Source organism: Belonocnema kinseyi, chromosome 8, assembly GCF_010883055.1.
Source record: "Belonocnema kinseyi isolate 2016_QV_RU_SX_M_011 chromosome 8, B_treatae_v1, whole genome shotgun sequence".
In the NCBI taxonomy this organism is placed as follows: Eukaryota; Metazoa; Arthropoda; class Insecta; order Hymenoptera; family Cynipidae; genus Belonocnema; species Belonocnema kinseyi.
This window is the reverse complement of record NC_046664.1, coordinates 69,293,240-69,317,155: the sequence shown is the minus strand read 5'-3', so window position 1 is coordinate 69,317,155 and position 23,916 is coordinate 69,293,240. Positions and strand designations below refer to the sequence as shown.

General features: G+C 28.8%; 1 protein-coding gene across 1 annotated transcript in view; it reads left to right on the top strand.

The window, feature by feature from the left end:
- The window catches only part of LOC117178968 (excitatory amino acid transporter), a 65,361-nt gene that overhangs the window by 11,351 nt on the left and 30,094 nt on the right, over positions 1–23,916 (top strand). Inside the window, exon 2 of the mRNA XM_033370564.1 lies at positions 8,892–9,017. Coding sequence (XP_033226455.1) covers positions 8,892–9,017 — 126 coding nt within the window. The remainder of the gene's footprint in view (positions 1–8,891; positions 9,018–23,916) is intronic.

The following is a 23,916-nucleotide window of genomic DNA, read 5'->3' as shown; positions in this document are numbered from 1 at the left end:
TTGTATACACAAAAGAATATAATTACCACATTTGTAACTATATTTTTTTATGTATGAAAGTTAGAAAATATTAATTAAAGAAAAATAGTAAAAAATAAACATTTTTTCCCAAAATTGTTTTTGTTTTCGAAAAAATGATCATACCTTTAAAACAACTCAATAAAAAAATCTCATCTTGAGTTAATTTGAATGAAAATACAAATACCTGTCTATTTCGCTTTGATTTTTTTCTAATCTACACGTCACTTTAATAATTACACAAGCCAATTTCATTTGAAAGGTATTGGCTCAAACTTTAAAATCATGTTTTATTTTTGTATACAAATGAATTTTTGACAGAGATCTAAATCTTTTAATTTCAACCAATTTCGCCCAGGGTAAGCAATACTTGTTGACCGGGAGTGTACATACATACAGACATACAGACATTCAGACATTCAGACATGAAGACATACAGACATACAGACATGCGGGAATACAGACATACAGAGGGAAGCACATGTTCGTGAAAACCTGTTTTTCGGATTCAGGGGGTCTCAAAACGTGGACATTTGAAAAAAACGGGGGGGGGGGGTCAAATTTCACACAAATCTAAAACCTTATTCTGATGAGAATTAACAAAATTACTTAGGGTATTTAGGCTATTTAGGGTATTTACGGTATTCTATTTAGGGTACTTAAGGTGTTTTAGTATCAATTTGTTACACCACGCACAATACCGGACTCCGTTTCTGGACACTCTCGGGTAATTAGATTAGGTTTATGCACTTATGATTCACTGGTGTAATGAAAAATAGTATTTGACACTTAGCCCCTAAGTGTCACTTTGCTTTGTGTAAATTTCAGTAATCGTCTAGTCTCGGCTACGCCTCGACTGCGGTTCGTATTGCAACTTTCACAATAGACCGGTAAAGTGTCACTTGCGGCCCTTGTATCAAAAATAAATATTTTTTTCAATTCTGTTGATTGAGCTCTTTTATTTGTAAAGAATGTTATAAACAATGAATCCTAATTAATAATGAAATTGTTTCTAAAAAATTGTTTAAGCAAACACTGACCAGGATTTATAAAAAATACCAAGATATTCGTTACCAGAGGAATTTTTTGTAACTTTTAAACAAAAGGTATCTCGGGAACCGTTCAGGGTGCGCAGAAGTTTTAGTGGCGACTCGATTAAGGGGCTTCTTAATCGTCAGCTTGTGACGTTTCAGAGGCCATTGGCGTGTAGGGAAGAAGCGGGTAAAGCGGAGCGGTGGGAAATGTAGCACGGTCGATTAAAAAAAATGTACGTATTACGAATGAATGAGGGTATGAGTTCTGTGAACACTAAACAGTGAAAAATTGGGTAATTTATGATAATTGATTATTTTTTCATCTTAAAAGTTTGTTTTTGATGTTTACCGTCTACTATGTCAGTAAAATATAATACTTGAAGCTTATAGTATCTTGTTCCAAATGGATGAAAACTTTGATCTTCTGACTTCTCAGAAGAATGTCGAAATTTTTAATATTTTATGATCATAGCTTTGGTTGCTACTCACATCCAAAATAGAACCTACAATTTATTTTTCAAACTGCAAATAAATAGACTAGCTCTGCCTTGAAAGTATCCGACCTTGTGGAATTGCTGACAGTTGCTTTTTCGCATTCTGTTTTATTTCCTCTAAGTCTCAACGTTATTTTCCTTTTATAGAATTTTTCATTTTAGACAACAACCAGAAACCACAGGGATACAAGTCAGGGCTCGATGGGAGCTGCCTATATTGTATAAAGTCGTCCTTCACCAGAAATTTCTGAATGAGCTGCGATGAATGTGCAGATGCGTTATCGTTGTAAAGGGCCTTATAATTTAGTATTTTATTGACATCAATTATCTTTAAATTCCTATCTCTCTTGAAATTTTAAGATTTGTACAAAATTTTAAGAAAATTTTCGGGAAATTAATAAAATATTTTTGAATTTATTTGAAAATTTAAAAAATCCTAAATATATAAATGGAAAGGGTGTGAATAGGATGTGACTTTTGGCATTTAAAAAGACTATCGAACAAATATCTGCTTAATTTTCTGGCACGCATGACCCAGTTCGAAATTAGTCCTGATTACGTAAGCCCGGTCATGTTATCTCGTTAATATTGTCAATCACAGCGCAAGGTTTCCTTCCAAAGTCTCATCTATTTAAGATTTTTACTACTCGAGCTAAAAAGGGTATGATTGAATAATCGACACGATAATCCAGCAAATCTATATCCATTCAGCTTCTCCTTTTACAATTCCACTTTTGTGAAGACCTTCTCGGCTGAATATGTCAAGGTCAAGACTATATTTTGATCAAAATCTTTCACAATTGTTTTCTTAATAACCTGGTCTATGTTTCGAATAGCAGTTTATTTTATAAACAATTTCACAATTTCAATACGGAAAAAGCTTACTTAAAATTACGTACAAGCTCACGGAGGAGGAGGAGAGTTTCGAGAAATTTGATACGATTTGTAACGGAAGGGGGAGGGGATCCTTCATTAACCTTCCGTTCAAAATTCATATTTTGATCATGATGCGTCAACTTAAATCTTTTTTAGATAAAAACTATCTTTTCTGAAAATTCGTCTTTTTTATTCGTAAGGTTATCTTTTTTAGTATAAATATTGCATCTTTTTGACTAAAAAAAAATTTCTTGTTCACAATTTAATTATTTCCTAGAAAATTTACTTTTTGTTTAAAATTGGTATTTTTGTCTTGAAAGGTCAACTAAAATCTTTTTTTTTTTTTAGAAAACTCAATTTTTTGTTAACTTTTCTTTTTAATTTAAAAACCCGCCTGGTTTAGTAGAATTTACATTTTTCTTTGACAAAAAGGGAACTATTTGGATGAAAATTTAACTAATTTTTTAGAGAGTCAAATTTTTTGTTGAAAATTCGATTATTTATTAGGGAATGAACTTATTGTTTAAAATTCTGAATTTGGTGTTGAAAAGTGAATTGGAGTCTTATTCGGATGAAAATTGAACAATTTTTTTAAGTTTTCAATTTAATTAATCTGTTTTAGAGGAAACCACATCTTTCTTGGATAAAAATTCAACTATTTTATTAAAAATTCAACTATTTCCCGGAAAATTTACTTTCTGCCTAAAATTCGTATTTTTGTGTTAAAAAGTCAATCAAAATCTTTTTAGATGAAAACTCAACTCTTTTTTTGAAAATTTGTCTTTTTGATTAAAAAATTTATCTGGCTTTGTAGGAATTTCTTTTTTTTTTAATGAAAATAAAACTTTTTGATTAAAAATTCTTCTTCTTTGCTTGAGTATTGAACTATTTTGTTTAAAATATTTGGTTGAATCACTTTGTTAAGAAATAATTTATTTTTTCAAGATTTTAATTTTTAATTAAAAAATAGCTCTTTGGCTGAAAGATGAACTATTATGTTGAAAATTTTTTTTTTTTTAAATGCAACTACTTTTCAACTTTCAACAACTATTTTTATTGAAGGCTTTTGTGCCTTCGATTGAAAGTTTACCTGTTTGGTGGAAAAGCTTGTCTTGGTATAAGATTAATTTTTTAACTAAAAATCTAAATTTGCCACTTTTTTAAGATTGATATTTTTGACTATAAAATTCTCATTTTTTTGGGAAAAAAATTATTTTCTTGTTTTGAAATTTCATTTTTGTTTGGTAAAAATACTGAATTTTCGTGAAAAATTAATTTTAGCTGAACTCTGCCTTGAATTTTTGATCTTTAAAATCATTATAATTAATGAAGTTTCATTAATATATTTTTCAGAATTGAAGAGTTTTCAGTTGTAAATTTTCAAAATTAGAGAATTTTGAATCGTTAAAATCGAAGAATTTTTTATTGTAAGAAATTTGAATTTCAAATTTTCTTAAATTGAATAGTATTAAATTTTGAAAATTTACCATTAAAATTTCAAAAGCTATAAATGATAATATTAATGAAATGTGTTTAGTCGTCCTGAAACAATATAGAATTTGAAAATGCGTCTTGGCTACTCATCCCGAAAATTTGGGACAAGGCCACTTTATGACAAATATTTTATTACTCATTCTGAATTTCGGAACGATACAACAGTTTTTCGAAAATCTATCAAATATTTGTGAATTTCTTCGAAAATACTAAAATTCCTAATTGTATCAATATTGAGTAAAATCCTGAGAAATAAAAATCAAATTTTTTAAAAATTTTGTACGTTCTTTTCCGACGTATTCAAAATTTTCAAAAATCTTTTTAAAATATTCTTCAATCACACTACTTTCTTTTAACATTACTTACGTCTGGCATAAAATGCCCAATTTTTATGATTTCGAATCTTTTAACAAATAAATTAATAGTCATTAGAAAGTTATATTTTGTATATAAAAATTATTTTTACCACAAATCGAAAAACTAAAATATTAATGATGCTGGCAATAATAAAATGTAAGATTTTATTTTATAGGATATTATGAACCTATATATTATTTAATTAATACAAGTGGCTATGTTAAAACGATTACTCCTGGCAAATAATATTTGAAGAACAAGAAAAAATCTGCCTGAGTCTGGATTTGAACCCAGAACGCCACTATCCATGAGTTTAAAGTTAACGAATTATGACAACGAGACCTTCGCAGATCATTTCTTGTCCTTTATAGCTGGACTTTTTGCAGGAGAAGACTAAAAGTATTTCTCCAATATGATAAATGTACAATTTTTGATACACAAAATGTTTATTTAAACATTTTTTAAACTGGGACGATAGCATCTTCAAACGACAATAACGGCTATTAAAAATTAATTAGATTAAACTCACGTTAATCAAAAATGGGATATTTTCTCAACACAGAAATGCGTATGATATTTTACTGTAAAAAAGATAGCTATAAAAAAGAAGGGATCTGCTAAGGTCTCGGTTGCGTAATTTGTCAACGCTCTACTCATGCATAACGGCGTTCCCAGTTTAAATCCAGACTCAGTCAGATTTTTTCTTGTTCTTCAAAAATTATTCGTCAATTGGAATTAAAAAAAATGACAAGGAGAATGAAATTGCATAAATACTCTTAAATACTTTTACCTAACTAATGAAAAAAGAGGTTCTACGAAATTAACAAATTACTTTGATATTATCCATTTAAAACAATGTAAGAAACGTCGATTTAACTGTGTTTGTCAAAGATTGAAACGGAAATAGAGGAGAATATTTTTAATATAAAAGAAGAAAGAAGTACTTCTAAACATGAATGGACCACATATATGTATAAGAAACCTCTTATGTTTAAAAATACTTCCTTTATAAATGGGTAGATATGCTTTTTTATATACCAATTTAGAATCATTCTTGACTAAAAGTATCTTTAAACACAGTTTTTTATAAAACTAGGCTGGGCTCTTATCCACTTCATGAGGCTATCTCCTCTATATAACTTATATTAAGGGAAAAAGTTAATGCATTCCTCGAAAATAGGTCAGGGAGCGTCCATATATTACCTAAACCTATTTCCAGTGATTTACGACTCACACTTGTAACAATTTGTGACATTTAGGCGACCCCACCCCCTACATGTAATGTGCCACTGATACTGACCCGCCTCCTATTTCTAAACACGAAATGTAAATGAAATTTTATATAACCGTTAATCGAACCATGATTGTCCATCTGTCGTACTCTTATCCAAGAAGGGAAAATAAGGGGAAATGAGTTGAGGGAAAATAGATGAAGCACAAAAAATGAGGAGAGGTAAGTAAAGGAAATTAAGGTAAATAAAGGAGGAATTAAGAAATTGACGAATTGAGTGGTGGCGTTGTGAGGTTAAATGAGTGGAGGGGGTGTAAAGGGAAATTCAGAGAGGGGAAGTATAAAGTTAGAGGAAATAAAAGGGAGAGATAATAGGTTAAATGAGGAGTGGCTTCGTAAGGGAAACGAGGGGAGTAGAGTAATGTAAAGTGGGAGTAATCAGGGGAAGGAATGTAGAGGAAATTGTGAAAATAGAGATCAGGAGAAGTAAGCGTGAGAGCGAAAAGTATGGGAAATTATTAGAAATGAGAATGAGTAGGTAAGGGAAAGTGATCGCTCTGGTAGGAAAGTTATGGAAGGGGAATATTATCTAAGATAGCGAGGAGAGGGGGTAGGGAATGAGGAAGAAGTTAGGGAAGGGTGAACGAAGGTTAAGTGAGGGGAGGGTAAGTAGGGGGAGTAGGGGAAGGAAAATAATAGAGGTAGATGTTTGAATCACTTAATTGAAGTCCTAATAGGCTACGAAACCCTTTTTCGTAAGCATAATTAGGGACCATCCATAAACTCTTTTCCTCTTTTTAAAAATAATTCTTATTTTTTCTCCTGTTTCCAATAAACTTTTACCTTTTCTCGTCTAGTATTATATTTTTGTTTCAGAACTTATCTCGCCTTGTTATAAATAACTCTTTCGTTGAAAATGCACATCTTTTCGGGATCAGAATTCTACTGCTTTGTAAAAAAAACAATTTCGAAAATTGTTTCAGGATTCAACTTTTTTTTTCATTTTTCTTTTGCAGTTGGATTGAACTAGTTCAAAATTCGTCTTTTATTGTTTTCTTATTAAAGATTAGTTTTTTTTACTGAAAACTTAAAAATTACATTTATGGTTGAAAATTTTTATATATTTTTATTTTGTTAAAAATTTAACTATTTCGTTTGAAATTCATCTTTCTTGATTGTAGTTTAACATTCTTGTTGGAAACTCTTCGTTTCTTCTTTTTTTTGTTTTAAAGCATTAGTGTTTTTGGCATTAAAATTTTAAAAATTGAAAATTTGTCCATATAGGTAGAACCTTAATCAAATTATCATTTTATTGAAAAATTTTCTATTTATCTATTAGCTTTTTTTTACTGAAAATTTCACGATTCCTTTTTTGGTTGACAATTTATTTTCTTAGTTGGAAATTTATCTTTCATGATTAAAAATTCGAATTTTTGGTTTAGAAGTCAATTGTTTTCTAAAACATTCGACTTTTCAACTTTGTGGCAAGAAAAAGGAGAAGTTTCATAAAACAGCGAAAAAATGAATTCTTTGAAAAAATGGATAAAAAGTGAAATAGGGGAATAGAGGAATAGGGGAAAGAATGTGAGATCTGTATTGAGATGCTTTACTTGTAAAATAAAATCACTAATTTTCATTCCTTCAAACCATTAAGAAATTTATTTGTCACATTTGTATATTCCATATATGATATCATATTCTGACCCCTGCGAGGGGCGATTATGAAACTTCTTCACTTTTCTTTCTACTTTGAATTTAAATCAATAAAAGTGAAAAAATTACATAATCGTCCTACGCTTTATAAATTATTTTCTAATATCTATGTGATCATAAATATCCTCATCATATTTAAAGCAAGAATATATTACAAGAAATATATATTTGAAAAGTTATGTGTAGTTAAATATAGCCAGTGTAGATTTATTTGAAGAGATGTTATATGACACGAGAAAATTGAAAACGTTTGGATTGAAAAGGAAAATCTATTTTAGGTTTCTCATATAAAGGTAGTTTTCATCCTATGATGAAATGAAAAATGAAAAATGTAAAAGAAACTGAAACGAATTTCTCTCCAAATCAGAAATTTTCCTATTTCAAAGAAATAGAATACGGGCATTCATGACCCAAACACAAGCTGGCAATACAAATTATGTAGAGTAGGCGCCACGTGCCCTCCCCCTACATTCCCCTATTTCCCCTCTCCACACTTCCCACTTTGCCCAGCTAATACTTCCCCTTTCCAGCTTTACCTTCACAGCCCTCACCTTCCCAACCCTACTCACCATAATTTGTAATAATTCCTCCTATTTCCCCCCTTTGTCCCTCCTTTCCCCTACTCTTCTTTCCCTCATTTTCCCTTTCACATTTTCCCTACTTTCTTTTGCTCATTTCTCCTCAATTCCCTTACTTTCCTTCTCCCATTCCTCCTGATTTCCCTACTCCACACCACCTTATATTTTCTTATAGTCTATGTTTTCACTTCACTCACTGTCCCTAATTTCTCACACCTTAATTCACCTAGTACTGCTTCTCTAATTTCCCCTTGCTTCTCCTACTCAAATTTAATTTCCCCTAATTCCCACACTTTTGTTCCCCTTATTTTCCTATTGTCCCTCATTTCCTCTACTTTCTCTTCTCTCATTTGATCTATTTCCCCAAATTTTCCCTCGTTTCCCCTACTCTTTCTACCCTCATTAGCCCTTACTTACTTCTAATTTCGCCTCGTTTCCAAGTGTTTCTAAAGCCTTTAATTCCCTTACTTGCGCCCATTTCTTCCATTTTCCAACATCTTATTTCTTCTTGTTTGTCCTACTACTCCTCTGCTCATTTACGCTACTTCGCCTTCTTTACTTATATAACCAAGTATCCTTTCCCTTCTCTCCCTCTGCCTATTTTCCTTACTTTACTATTTTCCTATCCCCTACTTTTCCTGTCCAATTTCTCCTTATTTCCCTACTTTCCCTGTGCCATTGCTCCTCACTTTCCTACTTTACCTCTGCCATTTTCCTCATTTCCCTACTTTTTCTTTTCCCATACTCTCTCTGCATTCACCTCCCCTACTTCTCCAACCCTCTTTTTACCTACTCCCCTTACTTCCCCTTCCATCAGTACCCCTCAGTTTCTCTATTTACCGACCCTTAATTTCCCCTTTCTACCCCTACTTCCTCTCCCAGAATTTTTCCTCACTTCACAAACTAAAAAAAACATTAGACCAATAGATCAAAAAACACGTAGATCTGGTGGAAGTGTTTTATTTACAAATAATATTACATATATAATAAATAATTTATTTATACCTACGTATACACATTTTTTAAATCAAGAAATAAATTAAATGTGATGCATTTTGGAAGATTTTTTTAAAAGATTGACTTGTTCATTTTTCAGGGTTTGGTCTGCGTGCCTTCCGTCTGGGCGACGATACTGTGATGTTAATTAGTTATCCGGGTGAGCTGTTTATGAGGTTACTGAAATTGATGATTTTACCCCTGGTTATTGCAAGTCTCATATCTGGTAAGTACGTTATCTGAGATAATTTACTTTATTACTTTTTTGGTTCAAAATAACGTACATCCCACCAATATTAACCGATTTGAAAACAAAAATTGAAAACAAGCTGGTAAGATTTCTAAGAGAGTTGTCGAGCCTGATTTTTGAATAAGGTTTTCAATTTTTTATAACTAAACAAATATGACGAACAAATGACCATTTCTTCTATTAGACGTTCCCGGTGCTCATTAGACGACTGGTTATCGATCCTACACATGTCAGATCTACACATTTTACAACTGTAAACATTGCATGTCTACACATTAAATAGTAAGTCGAAAAAGTCTGCACATTAAATTCACAACATTAAAGTCTACACAGTAATGTCCACACATAATAACTCTGCACATTCATTCCTATCATAAAAAGAGGTTCCTCTCATACAAAAGAGGTTGCGATATAATCTCGAAGTCTGAAGCCACATTATCTCTTCACCTATTGGTTGGATTTAAATGCGCCGCCTATTCTTTAGAATCGAGATCAGAATCAAGATCAAGGGAATCTTTTATGAAGCCAACGCATGCGCACCGAAATGCGATCTAGAATCATTTTTAGGTTAAGAACAGAGCTGCGTATTAGGGTGCTTCCATGCCTCTGCAAGCAGGCAGCCTGCATGAAGAAAACCCATAAGAGTGAAAGAGATGGACCATTCTCTATCTCTCTCACTCTTATGGGCTTTCTGCATGCAGGCTGCATGCTTGCAGAGGCATAAAAGCACCCTTATGAAGCCAAGGCATTTCCACTGAAGTGCGCTTCCCGAGTGATCCGTTTGGCGGCGGTAAATGCTAGGGATACAAGTAGAGTCTGAAGTTTGAATTGTACAATTTTTCCCAGCGATCGTACTGAATTCGAGTGGAGCTCATATTTGTTTTTTTTTTTAATTTATTTAATCTTCAAACATTGTAATTATTTTAACAATTTTCATAAATAACTATTTTTTAAAGAATATGTTCAATCTTTTGTGTTGCTTTGTAAATTCACAAAAAATATTAATTATTTAAATAATTTTAATTCTAAAATTAAGACTAAAAATGTCTATCCAATGACTGTTTTCTATGTTGCTTTGTAAATCTACAAGAACTAATAATTATTGAAACAATTTTTATTAGAAAATTAAGAGTTTGCCCTTTTTTCAACAAGTCAGTTTGTTTACGAAGTTAACTGAAAATGTCTATCCGATGACTATTTTCTATTTTTCTATGCAAATTTACATAAACTCCTAATTATTTAAACAATTTTAATTGAAAAACTAAAATTGACCTTTTTCTAAAAAAAACTAAAGAAAAACTTTTTCCAGTTTGTTTGCAGAGTCCAACTAAGAGTGTTTATCTGATGACTCTTTTCTATATTACTTTGTAAATTCACAAGAACTGTTTATTATTTAACCAGTTTTATTAAAACATTAGGAGTTTGCCCTCATTTCTACAAGTCAATCTTTTTACGGATTCAAGTAAGAATGTCTATACGACAAATCTTTTTTATGTTTCTTCGCAATTTTGCAAGATGTATTAATTGTTTAAACAATTTTAATTAAAAAATTAAAAGTTTGGCCTTTATCCTATGAATCAATTTGTTTTTGAAATCAACTAAGAATGTTTATACGATGTCTCTTTTCTATATTGCTTTTCAAATTTACATAAGCTTTTAATTATTTAAACAATTTTAATTGAAAAACTAAAATTGACCTTTTTTCAACGAGTCAGTTTGTTTGCGGAGTCAACTAAGAATGTGTATGCGATGACTTTTCTATTTTGCTATACAAATTTAGATAAACTATTAGTTATTCAAACAATTTTAATTAAAAAACTAAATGTTACCTTTTTCTAAGGGTCAGTGTGTTTGTCGAGTCAACTAAGAATGTGTATCCAATGACTCTTTTTCATATGGCTTTGAAAACTTACAAAGAACTACCAATTATTTAAACAATTTTACTTTAAAAATTAAAAGTTTGGCCTTTATCCTAAGAGTCACTTTTTTATGGAGGCAACTAAGAATGTCTTTCAGATGACTCTTTTCTATGTTGCTTTGTAAATTTACAAGAACTGTTCATTATTTAAATAATTTCAATTGAAAAATAAGAGTTTAACCTTTTTCCTAAGAGGCAATTTGTTTTCTCAATCAACTTAGAATGCCCACCCGATAACTATTTTCTATGTTGCTTTGTAAATTTACAAGAACTATTATTTATTTAGAGATTTTCAATTTAAAAATAAGAGTTTGACCTTTTTTCTCCAAATTAATTTTTCTACGAAGCCAAGTAAGAATGTCTATTGGATGACTCTTTTCTATGTTACTTTGCAAATTTACAAGATGTATTAATTATTTAAACAGTTTTAATTAAAAAATTAAAAGTGCCCTTTTTTAAGAGTCAATTGGTTTGCGGGCTCAACTAAGAATGTCTATCTGATAACTTCTTTCTATGTTGCTTTTAAAATTTACGACAACTATTAATTGTTTAAAGAATTTCAATTGCTAAATTAAGAGTTTAACCCTTTTTCTACGAGCGAATTTGTTTACGGAGTGAACTAAAAATGTCTATCTAATGACTCTTTTCTATGCTGATTTTCAAATTTACAATAAATATTATTTATTTAAACAATTTTAATTTAAAAATTAAGAGTTTGGCCTATATCCTACGAGTCACTTTCTTTTTGAAATTAACTTCGAATTTCCACCTGATATCTCTTTTCTAGGTTGCTTTGTAAATTTACAAGAACTATTAATTCTTGAAACAATTTCAATTTAAAAATAAGAGTGTGACCTTTTTTCTACAAGTTAATATTTTTACGAAGTCAACTAAGAATGTCTATTGGATGACTCTTTTCTATGTTCCTTTGCAAATTTACAAGATGTATTAATTATTGAAAAAATTTCAATTTAAAAATAAGAGTTAGACCTTTTTTCTACGAGGTAATTTTTTTACGAAGTCAAGTAAGAATGTCTATTGGATGACTCTTTTCCATGTTGCTTCGCAAATTTACAACATGTATTCATTATTTAAACAATTTTAATTAAAAAATTAAAAGTGCCCTGTTTTCAAGAGTGAGTGTGTTTGCAAACTCAACTAAGAATGTCTATCTGATAACTTCTTTCTATGTTGCTTTTAAAATTTACAACAATTATTAATTATTTAAAGAATTTTAATTGCAAAATTAAAAGTTTAACCTTTTTTCCACGAGCGAATTTGTTTACGGAGTGAACTAAAAATGTCTATCTAATGACTCTTTTCCATGATGCTTTTCAAATTTACAAGAAATAATAATTATTTAAACAATTTTAATTAAAAAATTAAGAGTTTGGCCTTCATCCTACGAGTCAATTTGTTTTCCAAATCAACTAGGAAGGTCCATTCGATGACTTTTTTTTTTATGTTGCTTTGTAAGTTTACAAAAACTATTAATTATTGAAGCAATTTCAAATTAAAAATAAGAGTTTGACCTTTTTTCTATGAGTTAATTTTTTTACGAAGTCAATTAAGAATGTCTATTGGATGACTATTTCCTATGTTTCTTTACAAATTTACACGATGTATTAATTATTCAAACAATTTTAATTAAAAAATTAAAAGCGTCCTTTTTTAAGAGTCAATGTGTTTGCAGACTCAACTAAGAATGTCTATCTGATAACAATTGCAAAATTAGGAATTTAACCTTTTTTCTACGAGCGAATTTGTTTACGAAGTGAACTAAAAATGTCTATCTAATGACTCTTTTCTATGCTGCTTTTCAAATTTACAGGAACTATTAATTATTTAAACAATTTTAATTAAAAAATTAAGATTTTTCTCTGATTCTTTGAAAATTAACAATTATGTATAATTTAAAAAATATTCATAAGCATATTGAGAGTAAGGTTATTTTTTAATGAATAAACACAATTTGTTTACGAAGTTAACTAGATTATTTTTGCAATGAATCTTTGCTAAGTTATTTTTAAATTTGCAAGAATTAATAATTATTTAGAGAAATTTTATTTAAAAATTCAGAATTTGGATATTTAAAAAGAAAAGGGTCAGTTTTTTTTTTACAAATTCAACTAAGAACATCTTTCCGATTAATTATAATAATTAAATTTTCAGGATTTATTATTTAAACTACGTTCATGAGCAAATTAAGAGTTTGAACATTTTTTGAACATTTTAAACAAATTAGTTTTTATAAGAAAATGTATGCACTATATATTTAATAAGAATTAAAAAAGAAATTAAAACTGTATAATGGTAAAAACTTTCATTTTCATTAATTTCAGTAAATATTTCTTTTGATTAATTTCTTCCAGTAACTTCAAAATAGTCTCTATGAATTTTAGTACAATTTAATGACAATGCGGCTACAAACGAAATTATGCAAATTACTTTCAGATGAAATGAAAACTGCAGAAAACCAGCTCCCGAGTTAAGCCAGGTTTTCAAAATTCGAGTACACAACCCGGTCGTACGTCGTAGATGATTTACCCATCCAAGTGCTAGGGGCGCTCGAAATGGCTTGACATTTGGACTCTTCACGAGTCGAGATCATTTACCATGTATTTCTATCAAAATTTGTACGCACCAACATTTTAGATGTATATTCCAAACTTGCATAAAATCGTTTAGTGTTGCGCAATAATTTATTCTGCATCTTGAGAGGGTAAACTTGATTTAGAAATAAAATAATTGCAAGTAAATCAGTGGGTCGCGCGCTAAGCGCGCGTATGAACTTCTAGTCTCTTAATTTTAAATTCCGTTATCTGAAAAATCTACGCGTTAAAATTGTGCACATTAAATTGTACACGTTCAACTGTGCAAATTAAAGTCTACACATTAAAACTCTTCACATGAAAATCTGCGCATTGAAGTATACGCATTAAACTTAAAGAAAAAATCATTTTTATGAGTAAATTTGTATTGTGATTTATAAGTTTACATGTACATTGTTTACAAAAATCAACTATTTATTTTCGTATGAATGCACCACTGCAATATTGTTTTATGCAGCTAAAGATTAATTAGGAAAACTATCTATAAATAATAATTTTCGTTTTAATCGTAAAAAACAACATTGACAGTAGAAAAATGAAATTTTTGGAAAAATTATGCAAGTTACTAGAACAGATAAATGAACAAAAATTGTGCATTCAAAAAGATCCACAAATTTGTAATAAACTAATAAAATTTGGCATCTAAATTATATCTACAAATTTTCTTAGAACCACTTCTCGCTAGGATGCGCATTTGTATATCAAACCGTAAAAAATAACATTGAAAATAAACAAATTGAATTTATGGAAAAATGACAAAACTTGCAATGAAATGTATAATAAAATTTTTTTACATTCTCAACAGGAATGGTATCAAATTTGTGTAAAATTTCCACGTTTTAAGACCTTCTGTGCATCTGTAGATTTTTAGTCTGTTAGCACGAGAACTTTCGAAAGAATTGAGCGATTGAATGGGCTTTTAATATATTCTCTAACTGCTCTAAACTGAGGATCAGTTTCTTTAGCCAGCCATTTTGAACCAAAATGTAAAAATTTAGAGAAATTTCAAAAATTTTCAGGACTATTTTTTTCAGGATTTGAAAATTCTATGTACGAATACTCGTAGATCGCAAAAAGATTTACAATTTATGCCTATAACTTCATTGGATAAAAATCAAAGTACCAAAGTTACACCATTTACAAAATTTAAAAAGATTTAAAAATCTTAAATACCCTAAAAGACTGACATGACAAATTTTGGAATTTTCATGAAAATTAAAATTTTGGTGACACAGAAAATAATTAAAAATCAAAAATTGCAGTTTGCGATGAAACTATACAAGATTAAAAAAAGATAAATGAGACAAATTTGTGCATTTAAAAAAGATCTACAAATATGTTATTATTTACTTTTTGATAGGGCACGTAGTTTTTGTTTTATTCGTAAAAAACAGCATTAGGAATGAAAAAAAATAAGTTTTTGGACTCTCCATCTCTTAAAAGTGGGATGGATTGACTTATAAAATTTGGCAATGCCTTAAGAGTTTTCATGTTAGAAATTAATGTTAGTTTACCTCGTGAATTTAAATACTACATACCTATTTTTGATGGTAAAATTTTCATTTGAATAACAAATAAATGAATTTAAAAATATTCATGGCGGTTTTTGTTGTATTTTCTCGTCTTTTTGGAAAATTGTTGTGAAAGTTGATCTTATTAATATATTAATATTTGTGTCTTTCTGTCCGTCTTTTTCTTTATCTGTAAGCCTGTAGATTTTTAGTTCGCTAGCACGATAACTTTCGAGATAATTGACAGATTGGCCGGCCTTTAGCGTACTCTTTTAGAATCCTAAAATAGATGTCAAGTTTTTTAGTCAACTATTTTGGATTAAAATTCAAAAAGTGAGCGTATTTAGAAAATTTTCGAGACCACTTTTTTCAAGATTCAAAAATTCTCTTTACGGTTGTTCATAGTATATAGTATATAAAATAATGTACATTTATCCAAATGAGAAATATTTTAGTGTAACAGAGAGTGAAAATTATCGCAAAATAAGGAGTAAATAATAAAGTAATCATAAAAAATAAAATTTGTTCATCATTTTGCGATATCTGAATATGTAATCTTAGGCCGAGGTACATAAATAAATTTAATTCATATTTGATATAATAGTATTGAACATAATCTAGAAAAGTTCAAATTTTGAATAAAAAAGAGTGCGATGCACGAAATACGTGATGAGAATGTTTTCGTTAAAGCCGAAGGAACTTTAACTAAAAAGAATTCGCAATCTCCAAATTACAGTTGTCGATGCTTTGACCTTTAATTTTAATAGGTCTGTAAAAAAATTTGAGGAAAATGCAAAGACCGAGCGCGTAGCGCAAGGTAAATACATAATCGAGCGCGAAGCACGAGTCCCAACAGTCGCCCGCCGCACGCGCGCTCAAACTTGCGAGCTAAACGAGCCGCGCGCGTAACGTGCGAGAGAGTCTACCCACGGGGTGGACAAATTTTTTATAAATAAAAACTCAATCAAATATTAGGAATATAATGAATTTCGAGTATCATTCCGACATTTTTTTAACAAAAAATTATTTTAATAATTAAATAAAGTTTTTGAACTGTCAGTTTAACCAGGTTGGTTTCATGACTTCGATATTATCGAGCATGCCCGCTTCAATATCTGAAAATGAAAATGTAGGACAACTAATAAAATCGATCTATGCTTCTAAAAATATCGAGCGCAACATTCGCTGTACACTATTTGAGTATTTAAGTTTATTAAATCCGATGGGCAACTCGAACTCTAAAACTTTTCAAAGAGGATTTACCGTTACTGTTATTGTTAAGTATAAGTATCTCCTAAGCAAGACAAGAAATTAAATCTTGTAAAAAATAGGAATAACAGCGTTGCATCAGCGCATCGCCCCCCCCCCCCCCCCCCCCCCCCCCCCGCAAGTTGATGGATCTATGTTGCACTGCATCTATTGAATGTCCATTCCTTAAAAATGAAAAATGAAATGAAACTTTATTATAGGTTTCTGAATCCTTAATGTAGATATACGTTTTAACTACTCGGTGTCCTGAGGTTTTTTTTACCACTTACAAAAATTCGGATTCTCTAATTATTTCATCAAAATTCTAGGAAACGGTTATTATCCATTATAGTGAGCTGCCTCAGAGAAGAGAATTAAATAATTATTAAGTAAATTATAAAAGATGTTTATCCACACATTAATATTATCGTTAAGCCTTAAACGTCCTAAATTTTAATAATTATGAAAAAAGAAAAAAAAATTATTTACAAAAAAAAACTTTTTCATAATTATACAAATTTAGGACCAGGCCCAGCATTCTTAGTGCTTCTTGTTTGGTATCCCAAATTTTCAACGCGATATGGCGTTTAGTGTGATGATAAGTTGGGAAATAAAAAAAGTGGTGATAAGGTAGGAATCTGGTCACGTGACCCACTCATCACATGGCCTTAATGTCCAGAATTCATACCATGTGTAGATCCGATATGTGTAGTATCGACCAGGCCCCGTCAATAACAGGAAAATTGTTGAAATCGCGTAAGTTGCATAGAGTAACATTAGTTAAAGATGTTCCGGTATTAGACAATAAACAAAAAAATATTTTGTAAATATATTATTTGTTGAAAAAATGTTTTTCACGATTCTCCATAATTATACGTTTTTTCAAGTTATATTGCAAGCAATTTGAATGAAAACAATATTATACTAACAAAATTTTCTCTTGAAATTATTATTGAACAAATGGAGATCACAGGCATTTTTCAATAGAAAAATTTATTTTTTTTATTTGGCAATTTTTTTAAATTGAAAACTGTATGATAATTTTAACAAAATTCATAATTTGTTGATTAATCTTATTATTTTTTTTAGAGAAATTCGGGCATTTGTTGGCAGAAAAATTCGGTTTTTTCAATGCCAGTCTTTTCAGTTGGGAACTTCATGGCAATTTCAGCAATATTCATAATAAGTTGACAAATCATATGATTTCTTTGAACGAATTTAAGGAATAAATGCATTAATCAGGCATTTCTCTACAAAAAATTCGTTTCTTTCTATGTCAAATTTTTTAATTAGGAAGTTAATAATAACTTCTGCAAAATTCATAATTTTTATTAACAATTTTATCATTTTTCCAAACGAATTTAATAAGCAAATGCATGAGTGTTGCATTAATGTCGTGGAAATTATCAAGAAGTTTCCAATTAAGAATACTGATATCGCAAAAAAATAATTTTTCCATCGGCAGATGCCCGAATAATGTATTTGCTTATTAAATTTGTTTTTAAACAAATATAAAATTTATCGACTTATTATAAATTTATCTGAAATTATCACGAAGTTTCTAATTAAAAAAGTAAAAATGGAAAAAACTAATTTTTCTGTCAATAAATGCCTGACTAATGCATTTGTTTATTAAATTGGTTTAAGAAAATGATTCAATCAATCAAAAAATTCGGATTTTTGCTGAAGTTATCATGAACTTCCTAATTAAAAAAGTTGACATAGAAAAAAAGGATTTTTCTTTAGACAAATACCTGATTAAGGCATTTGTTCATTAAATTTGTTTCAAGAAATCATAAAATTTATCAACATATTATGAATGTTGCTGAAATTATCATGAAGATCTCAACCGAAAATACTGGCTTAAGAAAAATTTTCTGCCGACAAATGCCCGAATAATGCATTTGTTTATTATATATATTTTTAATTATAAGAATAATCAACAAATTATGAATTTTGCTAAAATTATCATTAATTTTCTAATTAAAAAAGAATTGACATCGAAAAAAAATAAATTTTTCTGTTAAAAAATGCCTGATTACTGCATTTGTTGATTAAATTTGTTTGCAGTATAAACAAATATAATCTTAAGTAGAAAATTTTGTTAATATAATATAATAATATCTATAATTAATCATTAGTTACATTATTATTAATTCTATCATTATTCAACAAGGGTACCATGGATGTGTCCGCAAGTTTTATGTATAAGTATACTTTGAATTTGACTGTTTTTGTCAATATAATTTCCAGATAAATTCTGAATACACTACTTACTTTAAATTGTGATAAATAACGACGATTCGGAGACACTATTCGAAATTCTTATTTTTACTCCACTTACACGCCCGGGTGATACCGGTGTCGGGGCGTGCACTAGGGTGGTCCAAAAATTAATTTGAAATTTTGTTCTCGAAGTTGCATACATATCGCCCGGAAATGTAATAGAATCCACAAAAAAATAAATTCATTTTTTTATTTAAAAAACCCTTCATATTTAAATGTAGTTCAAGCCCAATGTAGTTTAGCACGTACTTCCTATTAGAAGAAAGACGAGTTTGTACATTTTATTCGGAATCGACAATTTCAGGAGAATCGAGTTTAAACTCAACATTTCTCTTTACAATCAGTTATAGAATACGAATAAAATACAACTATTTAAATATCATCCCCGTAAGTGTGTTTTGTAGGGTCCCAAAAAAATCACGTAAGTGAAAAAATGGGTTTCACGAGTTGTCAGCGCTAATTATTTTTTTTGCGGTTTTTAAAATTTAGATTGTTTCTAATACATAAAATACTACTTCATACTGCTAATTAATTATTCACATAAATTTTTTAAACAATTTATTATTGTTTTTAGCGATATTCTCCTGAATGATAGATAGTAGCGTTTTTGTCAAAAATGTTACTCTTTTTGTCTAATTTTCAATCAGAGTGTAGTAATAGTTTAATAATGTTTGCTAAAATAATTGTTTAAACAATGTATTATCATTGTTAATAATATTCTCCTCGAATAATGCTAGACTTCGCAGGGTTTTTTTCTGAAATTTTTAACCCTTTATCAGCTTTTCATTATAAGTGAGTTACTATTAACTTTAATTTAGCGAAAACAGTTGTTTAAATAAATTATTATTGTTTTTCATCTTCTTCTATATTCATACTAGATAGTTGCGGTTTTTTTCTCTAAAGTTGGTAACTTTTTTCACTTTTTACTTAGGGAAATCACAATTATTGCAAGTTAACAAAAAAAATTGTGTAAATAATTTATTATTGTTTATAACTATCTTTCATTAGATAAATGCCAAAAAGTTGAAGTTTTTTCAAATGTTTAACTTTGATTTGCCTTTTTATTCACGAACAAATAATAATTAAAAATTAGAGTGAAGTTTCAGTAGCTATTCAGAGCCTTCTTTGTATAAACTGATAATAATATTTATTATTTGTTTCTAATATGCATTAATAATTATCTCACTGAGTAAAAAGTTGACCAAAAGTTCAAAGATTGAGAAAAAACCGCAATTTTTATAGCGATTTTCTAAGAAAAGGTAATTATGAACAATAATGAATTTTTTAAACAATAATATAATATTATACATTATTCAAAGATAATATTATTTAAAAGTAATGAACTTTTTGAATAAGTGTTTTGCTAACTTTAATTAATTACTTACCATCCTCTAATTAAAAATCGGACAGAAGAGAATATTATTAGGAATAATATTAAATTGTTTAAAAATTATATTTGTTAACAATAATTAATTATACCTTGCGCTAATTTTGTAATTGAACAAAAAGTTCAAACAATTCACTTAAAATCTGATTATCAGTATAAAGTATTTTTTTATGCATGAGATACAATTTTTATTAAAAAGCCGCAAAAAATATCATTAGCGCAAAAGACTCGCAAAACCAATTTTCTCACTTATGGGGGTTTTTCCAGACCCTATAGAAGAAACTTATGTGGGGGCGACATTTTGAAAGCAATATTTTATTAGTCTCCTATGGATAACTGTGAACCGAAACGTTGAGTTTCAACTTTATTCATCTAGTATTGACGATTCAGAATCAAATTTACAAAACCATTTTTTATTCTTAGGGCAAATACTTGCTAAACTTTATGAGGCCTGCGTCACCACTAAATATAATTTTTGCAAAATAAACAAATGTATTTTGTTGTTGTTTTGGATTCAAACAGATTTCCAAGAAATATGCATTAAAATTGAGAAAAAATAATTTTGGACCCCCCTAGTGTGCACACAAGGGTAAAAGAATAAAGATAAAAGGTCTATTTTAAGAAAAAAGAATTGGACAGATAAGGGAACTGTATCATGTATATTTAGCTCACAAGTGAATTTTATAAAACTCCTAAACTGAAAATAGTCCATTATGAATAAAACTGTGTCCTTTAGATGACATTCGTCGATTAGTGAACTCAATTGTGAAGTGCTTTAATCGAACAATTTCAATCAATTCTTCACTTTATTCTATTATACGAAAAGAAAAATAAAAATGACTTTTTCCTGGCAATTTTCAGAGGGTTTCAAAAACATTTCAAAGCAAATATTTTTTTAAGTCACTTCAAATCATATCCAAGAAATTCAAGAAAATAGCACACGAGAAAAATGATGGTGCATTTCTCATTCCGTTTGATTGAACTTTACTCATTTTCCAGATCTTTTGCTATTTTCCTGTTAGCAAATCGTGAAACATTACGAGAAATTCTTTTGACGAATCGTTTTTATAATACAGGCATCAACTATGTACTTTTTCAATTAAAGGAAAATAAAAATTTTGTACATAGAATACAAATTTAGAATTAATATTTATTCGTTCAAAACTTTTGAACGCTTAAATTCGATCTAGAAATAAATTCTCATATCTGAGAAGAATCCTTACCTAAAATAGACTGATTTTCAAATAGTTGCATTTTTAACAAAAAAATATTGCTTTTTACGAAAAGAGATGAATCTTCTATGAAAATTTAATTTTTCAAACTGAACATATGAATTTTTGACAAAAAAATTAGTTTTAAACTCATTTTCAATAAAAAAGTTCTATTTCCAATCAGACATAAATTTTTAACTAAAATTATGAATCCTCAAATAGGAAATTATGTTTTTAACCTAACAATTCCACTTTCAACCAAATAGTGAAATTTTCAACTAAAAAATATGAATTTTGAACAAAAAAACTTAATCGGTGATATTAAAAAAAATTTTGTCCAGAAAATTAAGTGTCTGTGGAAAAAAGAAAATTATTCAACAAAAGGGTTACATTTTCATTCAAAGAAATTAATTTTAAGTAAAATGGTGACCATAAAAGTGAATTTTTTACATGGTACTTCCAATTTGATCAAAGTAATGGAATTTTCAATCATAAAAACTAAACTCATAACAAAAAATGTAATTGTTGATATTTTAAGTGAAAAATATTTGAATTTTAAATCAAAAAGAGTTCAAGTTATTCAGGAAAAAATAATATACAACAAAACAGTTAGATCCTCAATCAAAAGAGACTAATTTCTAGCCCAACAGTTGCAATTTTATATAAAAAAGATCACTTTTTTACCAAAAGAGACATTTTCAAACAACTTTTATACTGACTTGAATTATTTCTAAAACTTTGAAAATTTGTTAAAAATTTTCCCAGGAATCTTAGGGAATTTTTTTATATTCTCGGAAATGCACTAAAATCTACTAAATTTGTTTTGACAGTTAGGAAATCATAAGACAATTTAAAAAAATCTTTTTACACTTTCTCAGAAATCTTCAGAAAACTTTTTTATTATCTCGAAACCTTCCAAAATCTTTAAAAAGCTTCAAACTTTAATTTTGAAATCTTTCAAAATCTGCATGTTGTTTCAAATTTCTTGAAATCTTTTTAAATTTGAAATTATTTTAAAAATTTTTTAATAACTTCTATAGAACTTCCAAAATAATTCGAATTTTTCCTAATCTTTTTTAGTAGCTTAAAACCTTAAGATCTTGCAGATTATTTTCGAAATATTTACAAATGTTTTAATATTTTTTGGAAGCTACTAATGTTTTTGTTCAAAATTTTCAACAATCTACATTTTTTTACAAATTATTTAGGTCTTATTAGATTTAAAATAGTCTTTTTAGTCTTTTCGAAAGTTTAAGAAATTTCTTACACTTACTAAAATTTAAAAAAACATTTTAATGATAATTTTCTGAAAAAGGATCTTCTAACAATCTCTCCACTAGGAATCGAAACACAGAACTTCCGATTGCTGGTCGGGTGCTTTCCCAATTAAGCTATTAGAGAGAAAATGAAAATTTTTTACTCATGCAAAATTTAAAAAAATGTCTTTAAAATCTTTCACATTATTTAAGAAATTCCAGGAAATAATTTAAAATCTTTTGGAATTTTGTTTTAAAATTAATCTTTAAAAATAAAAATATTATTTGAAATTTTCCGAAGAATCTTAAGAAACTTTTTTAATATTTTCAAATCTTTAACAATTTTCAAAAAGCTTATTTTTCAGAATCTTTCAAAATTTGCATTTTTTAACATTATATTAAAAATATTCTTAAAATTTTAATTTTCTTTATTAGATTAGAAGTAGATTAATAACATTTAGAAACGGGAGAAAGTTGGGATTTCATTAAGACTGGGAAAAACGGGCGGTATCGTTCTGAGTATAACCGAAAATTGCGAACAATAGACGATTGGAATTTAAATGCAAATTGTAACCTAACTTTTAGATCAGAATTTTAAATAGTAAATATTTCATGTATAAATTAATAAAAATTTACTTTGAGTTCTTTTATGTTTCAAAGTAAGTGAACGTAAATTTATAATCTTTTAAATATTGAAATATTAGAATATACAAGAAATGTTTCCTTTTTGTAGAAAAATATTTTTGGCAGAAAATGTGTTTTTTAACTGGTTAATATGTAAATTCTATCTTAAACCATTTGTTTCCAATAAAGACTTATTTTTATTATAGAATAAATACTTTAAACTAGACAAAAAAAATCGTTAAAAAACTTGTATGCACAAATTAAAATGCACCTTCAAAATCATACCTATTCCTTCTAGTTAGGCTTTTGTCACCATGTGGCATATCACAGTTTAACCATTCCCAGTAGAAAAGTAGAATATAAATAAAATATATATTATATTATTATTATAATATTTATATTTTTAAATTCCACTTATAATTGATGGTTTTGAGCCAAAAATGCATTTAAAAAACAACAGAATGTTTAAAATATTTTGCTGTATTGATTACGCTTCGGAAGTGATAAAGGTTAAAAAAAAAATTTCATATAAAAAAATTTATTAAATAAATATTTTTGCTACCAACGACTTTCGACTTGTCAACATTTCGAATGGTAAACACAGACGGGCGCAGTTACCGTTCGGATTGTTGACTCGTCTGTCAGTAATCGACTATGCTCAGTTATTTAGATTTTCTGCAGTTTTCCACTTCTCTGACCAAATGTGCAGGCATTGCTTAAAGGATTATTACGATAGTTGGCAAAATTGGCGATTCGGGAAGGGATTGTAAGTTGAAGGATTTAATGTCTAACGTTCATCTGTGAGGGGCGGGGGGGGGGGGG